The 7,082-nt window shown below is 32.8% G+C and overlaps 1 protein-coding gene across 1 annotated transcript; it reads left to right on the forward strand.

Moving 5' to 3' along the window:
- Window positions 1-359: 359 nt before the first annotated feature.
- LOC142358369 (uncharacterized) lies at window positions 360-5,403 on the forward strand (the record flags this gene model as incomplete). Its single annotated transcript, XM_075409775.1, has 2 exons — window positions 360-588; window positions 5,115-5,403. Coding segments are annotated over exons 1-2 (518 nt in total), but the record flags the coding sequence as incomplete, so codon positions are not given.
- Between the last annotated feature and the right edge of the window lie 1,679 nt (window positions 5,404-7,082).

Here is a 7,082-nt window from a genome sequence, read left to right on the forward strand (position 1 = left end):
AAACTTTTCATTTTTGCATTATAAATTATTTGATCAAAAAATGTCAACATCACTTTTGAGGAAAAAAAGTTTATTTCACCCAAAAATAATATAACTACATCATTCTTTATAATTGAATAAACACAGATCTAAGCGGAAATTTGATCACTTCTGATGACTCTGGTCAACAAATAATCCCCAATTAGCTTTTGATGGATAAATTTTGTGATTGTTATTGTTATCCAAGAACACATATATACCAAGTCTATGTTCAATTCAATGACTTTTTGAAATGAATAAACAAGTCATATTTACAAATGCATTGGTTTCTCAATAATTATAATTATCAAGTCTGACTATCAGGAGAGGTTGCTGATAAAATGCGCTTCTCAGAATCTGACAAAGTGGATGAACTCGTGAACCCAAACTTCGGAAATTCAACTCTAATGTCAAAACTAGTGTTAACGTTAGCCAGCAATTCTTTGTACAAGAATTTTCGAAGAACAGCCAGACAGAACACGACTCGGGCTGCGCTGGAGTTTCCAATCTTGGCTAGGAAATACCAGGAGGCACAAAAGTACGTGGATCCAGCGTGGGCCTCTATTTTACGTTAGTTATCATTTTTTAAAAAACTCAATTCCTTTTAGTGCATGACGGTTCGTATAAATTATAACAATAAATGTTTCAAGTGTCTACCGGTACCAAATTTTTCAGTAATTTTGCTCCTTTCATATGCCGGCCTCCATTGATTGTACCTCAAATGATTTTTGATTTAGTTTTTATCATAGCACTCTTGTGACGTAGGAAAGCTTTGGAAAAAAGTACGTAAGTTTAATATCAACGCTAGAAAACCGCAAACTTTTTCTTTGTTTTATTGTATTTCAGTTTTTGATTTTCAAAGGAATGCTAATTTTTGCGTATTTTGTATTATTTTTTAAACAAAAAACTCATGACTTTTCACGAAATTTCAAAGCGTTTACTTGTCCTCACGCATTTGCATTCTTTTTTTTTCATTTTAGCGGTCATGCCTGTTTTGTAATGGTATTGGGAAGACAAATTAGGACAAAGCAACGTGATATAAAATGTTGCATGAGTAGGCAGCTCTTGACATCAGCGCCTTTCATGGAATTAGTTTTGTTAGTTGCACAAGACTTTATGATTAACCTCTGCTGATATATTTCTTACCAAAAAAGCTCGAGGTTTTTCTGTTTTATTTTTTTAAATCCTAACCTCCCATACTTGAAAAAAAAATTGAATATCTTTTTTCCCACAGTCTTGACAGAATACTCATTGCTCGGCGAAGTTTATACGCATTTTGAAAAAAAACTTGCAGGCGAATAGGACTAAAATTTAATTTCGATCGAAGCTTCATCCTGACCTCCGTTGCATTTTCAACCATTAGAATAAATTTTATTTTCAGTTTTTCCATTTTAAAAGCAATGGGAAAATTTCGCAATGGCTCTACCATCAATCTTATATATTTGTTCATGAGAAATTTTAAGCACTGAAACTTAACTTATTACTAGACAGATTCATCTATAAATTTCTTTTACTTTGATGGCAAAACCTCTGACAGTAATGCACTTAGTGATGACATATTTTAATGGTATTTACCATGAAAGTTATACTTTTGTAATTTGATTAGTATATTAGTCAAAACAATTAATTCTGATTTCAACAATTAATTGCCATTTGCAATGTGACGATCTAAAATGTTCAGTTGAGTGAAAATCATATTACAGCAAATGAAAATTTAAAAAATATATTCTGCTACATTCGCCAATGATCACAGAGTGAGAAGACTCTATTCTGTTTTAAACAGAACATTAACACTTAGTACGGTCAGTCTCTTAGATATATACTCTATGTGTATATGATTGACTCCGGTGCTGCATACTGCCAACGTTCTAAGTCAAGTATTTCTTCAGTGTGTCCAGAGAGGGTTAGTTTCATAGAGTTAGGTAAAACTTCTTTGAGCGCAGAAAAGAGTAACCCTTAAGGTTGTAGAGGGAGCCCCTTAAGGTTGTAGAATACGGCCTGCTTTATTTGGCGCGACTTGTTACTTTCTCATTATGAGACGCCACAGACGTCCACGCTATGCTACTCCAAACAGCTGCCTGGCTACTCCAACAGACCCACATATAGTCCATCTCGATGCTCACGTTTCTCATCTCGATGCTCAACCTAGGCCAAACCCTTGTGCACCCTCACAGAGGACCTAACTTAGAGCAACATAGCTCAATATCCTTTACCACCAGTTTATCCAATCTCTCGGCATAATACACAGCATGGAGTCCCCGTCCCGAGAAGATAAATTACATTGAAACAGCCCCAATCACATGCTCAAACTAACAGCAGTCAACCGTACAGTCAACTTGAAAAGGAATACATGGAGGAACGACGTGATCAAGATTTACATCGAGTGTAACCTTATGACTTGAGGTTTACAGGAAGCTTTGAGAACTCGTCCGAATACGTCCTCGCAATGGCCGATTGTTCCTACGGCTATCTCAATACAATGTTCACATTGGGTACTACTCCCTTAAAAAAGAGTTTCTTTTATTTACAGTTCAGATCTCTACATTCTACGCAGATGGACATTACTTACCAATCTTAGAGAGTGAACAAAACAACAATGCTGCACACAATGCATAACTACTTATTAATCCAACGTTATCTCAACAGGATAAAACCGCTCTTCGCATGGGCTCTTGTCCTCCAAATGTCAATACTAAAATCACGCTTCCCTCTTACTTTAAATACTCCTTCACTCTAAAGTAAAGAATTAGGAACATTTTGCAGTTTTTGCTACCCTCTGGTTGGGACTAAGACAGGAAGAATTAAACTTACAATTAGAAATTTAATAAGGGTTATTTAACTCAGAGCAGCCAAAAGGGATGCTAACCAGAAGGTAAGCCGAAAAATGCGATTGAAATAAAACCGTATTAAAAAGAGATGAATTTAAATCTCTTTGTATTACCGAGAGAGACTCCTAGATTGCACCACTCCAAAAAATTGGGCCCAAATCCTCACTGTATGACAATGAGAGACAACTGGAACATCAGCAGGATAAGACGTCACTGTCCAGAATACCTCTACTGGTTCCACGACCGACAAGATGTAAACCATTTGCTGACCACAGCATTAATCTACTGTATTTGACAGGGACAAATACCTTTAACATATTTTTAGCTGCAGTCTTAAATTGTGATAAAAATGTTTACCCCAAATGGACTCAGCGGATGAAAATACAAAATGTGCGTTCTCCAACTATTTCCGTCAATCACCGACTGAGAAGAATCTGTTTTGTTTTAAATAGAGCGCGCACATTTTATTCCAGTCAGTTTCTTAATTATATACTCTATGTGTATACCATTGACTCCTGTGTTGTATCCTACCACCATTATAAATTAAGTTTATCTCCAGTGTTTTCCGGAATCGGTTGATCAGTTTTACACCTTTTACACATTTTCTATTTCACTTTTCATATTTCTTCTATGAGTTTCAATTTAATTCAAAGCATAGCAAACTTGTACAATTAGCTACTGTACTGTTAGCTCAAGAAAAGTTTTCAGACATATTAAATGAGCTGAATTTAGGTTGAATAAAACCATAAAAATTTCTTTCTAATGAACCCATAATAGATACAAAGATTTTGGGGCTACTAAAATCATCTTTTTTTCAATTCAGTTTTTCGTGTAAACAAAAAAAAGAATTAAATGTTAATCTACACATGTAAATTTGTAATTGAAATATCACCATTTTTCTATTGAGTTTATTTTGTAGCTAAAGTCATACAGATATTGACTGCCCATGATAGTTTGATAAGAACACAAAAAACATTGACAAAAGGTGGGGGTTGTTGTGTAACATTGATACGAATAATCAAACGCCATTGCCTTAACTGGTTAAGAATCAGAACTATGATATGGTTCCATTTGATATAGCTATTAAAACTATCTAAATAAAGACCGAGTAAATTTACCTAAAAAGCATTTGAATTTACTTGAATGGCTTATGCGAATTGTTCCCACGCGAACTGAATCTGAATTAACCTGAAACTTGACTAAAATTTACCAGATTTTTACCTAAAAAATTCAGGCGTCACCAGCTGAAATTTTATTGTTGTTGTTATTGTTGTTGTTTATTGAAATTTAATTTTGTTGTTTATGACCAAAAAAGGCGCCCGAAAAGTTCAGGTGGGTTTTCAGGTTCTTTTTTCAGCTAATTATCACCTGAAAATTCAGGTAATAAGCGCGAAATTTTTATGTAATATTGATGTGAAAAGATTGGAATCTCTTGTGAAAAATACAGGTAAAAAACCTGAAACTTTCAGGTGATATTCAGGTAAAAAGACTTGAACCAGAAAAACTATCTGAACTTTTATGAATAGATTTATATAAGTGAACTAAAGTTCAAGTGCCTTTCAAGTATCTGTACACGTGATGTTCAACTGGACCTGCAATTTCCTCAACAGATGTCAGACTAATTTACTTAAACTTTTTAGGGTTTACTTGATATTCTGGGTTTAATAACTATCAAAACGTTCATTGACTCAAAATGGCAATAATAATGATAATGGCAAACAAAATGATATCAAATAAAAGACCAAATCAAATTTTTACGCTCATTAAAAAAGTACTTGTACGGAATCTCATGTCTGTTGATGTTGAGAATCAAATAGTACAAAATTTGCAAAAATTTAAGTAATAGGCGGGTCATTTCAAATTACAATCTTCTGAGCAGTGAGTTGATGACGAAGCTTTGCTTAAGGTAGACCTTCCAGCGACCATCATGGGCAAACGCACACTAATCAATCTCCATTTTTAGAACAACTTTTGTTGTATAATGGTGGGAAAATATTAAATGTTGATGGTGTATAGATGATGATGATGATGCTGGAACTGAGGATGATCCATTTGGAGTTAATTAGAATCTCCCGGAATCAGTCCGCCGAATCAAAACACGTGCGAGTGAAAGTTCACAAGGATTGAATGCACTTTTAAAAGCCATTTCAGCTTCCAATACACGCAATTAGCTTCAGCAAAAATACTATTTTGCGCTCATCATTAAAGAAAAAAACATTTGGATCCAGCTGCAAACTTGACTGACCTCTGAGCTTTTCATTCGTTTAGGTTATGTCCCGAATTTGGATCACTTCTTTGAGCAGTACACTGATCCCAACTTCGTCGATGACGGAACGCAATACTTTGACTTTGAGTCCATTTTGACAACTGTGTCTTCGATGTATAGTGAATTGGCCAAATTCTGTCTGTGGAAGGACAAAAACTGTCTGAAACAAGAGCAATGGAGCAGAATATCAACAAGAATTGGAGTCTGCTGGGAGCTGAAAATTCCTGACCGTGAGATTCAACTAACTAACGAAAAACTCAGATTAGTCTTTGGTAAGTATTTCAAAACCAGGTAAACACGGTCGTTGAGTAAATAAACGGCATCGCGATTAACTGACAAAGTTAGAATTGTCTTTAAAAGATGCAATTAAATGCGGTCATGAATTTTAGAAGAGAGCTCTTATTGGTGGAATGGTTGCTCTATGTTCTGCATCAAAATTACAAAATTATATCCAAATTTGAAGAAAAATTAAATTATGTCAATTTATAGTTTCGAAAACTATTAATATGTTTAGATTTGCTTGCTCAAAATAATTGTGATATATATATATATATATATATATATATATATATATTTATATATATATATATATATATATATATATATATATAAATATATGTGTGTGTGTGTGTCTTTATGTGGGTTTGTCTTGAATAATTGATATATAATTTGCTTTTATCAAAATCAAACTTTGCGGTGCTAAGCACAGTTTCTATTTTATAAAAACATTGTTAATTCTTTTGGGTATGAACTATAAATTACAGAACATAGTATAATAAAGGTAATGTAGTGTTAAACACTATAAATGAATAAACAGCACATGTTGAGAAGGTTTTAAATTGTTTTGAAATTACAATGTGTAAACAAATCTTGGCTAATTAAGAGCTATCAAGAAAATTATGATGAGATTTTTTTTAATGCTAATTCTATAAATAACATTTTTGAGAGAAAAGAAAAAAGTGTAACAAATGCTAACTCTACATTAACTATTATTTAACCTTCTTAGAGGAAAAAATAGCGCCCTAAAAACTAGGTCAAATTAAGTTTAAAATTGAGAGATTTGAGATAAGAATCCAATTCCGAAACCGTTGGCTCTTATATAAACTCATTCCAGAAATGTTTTTATTGCAATTTTGAGATCCCGCTTTCTGGGGATATTCCGCTTCATGGAGAGAGGTAAATCCTTATATAAAACTATATTTCATATTATCCAGCCTTTGGTACCTTTGGCCGCAATAATCCAATAAACATAATTAGCAGGAAATTAATGAACAGTCAATCATTTTTGAAACTTTTGGACAAATAAATCGGTATTACTTTTTGTTTTGCTTTCACTAATCACCAAATATTTTTGAAATCTATTGATTTTTTTTTATTTTTATTGATTCAATTCGATATTATCTCTTATAGAGTAAAAAAAAAACACTTATTCAAAGGTTCCGTCAGTTTTTCTTCATTTATCAATTTTCTTGATTACTTTTAACTTTCACTTCGGTTGTTGAGACATCAAAACTTTTGATCTTGCCGTGATATTTCTGGAGCATATTGTTTCTATAAATTGTAACCCGACAAATAATTTCGTTTGCATTTGAATTTTTTTTTACTATAGTAAGTTTTCCTTTATAATTTCGTTCCAAAAAAATTTTAGTAGACAATCGAAGCATTATTTTTCATTAATTTTTTGCTAAAAACTGGCTGTATCGGTTAAAATTTTTCTACGGACAAATATTGTTTTTACTTTCTTACCGGAATTACATGTTTTTCAAAGAGTTTTTTCGAACTAGAATTTTGAACTAAATATTTTTCAGAATATTTTTAAGCGAAAAGGTACTTGTCTTTGATAATTATTTTTTGAAATTATTCTTATTCCACTTTTTGTTGTCATTGTATCCTTCCCAAAATTTTAAAAATTTGAGTGTGGCGTTCCTTGTTGTTTTTCACTTTTTAGTTTAATCTTTTGTTTTACTTAA

Source organism: Convolutriloba macropyga, unplaced genomic scaffold (assembly GCF_964194025.1).
Source record: "Convolutriloba macropyga unplaced genomic scaffold, txConMacr16.3 SCAFFOLD_1005, whole genome shotgun sequence".
Taxonomy (NCBI): Eukaryota; Metazoa; Xenacoelomorpha; order Acoela; family Convolutidae; genus Convolutriloba; species Convolutriloba macropyga.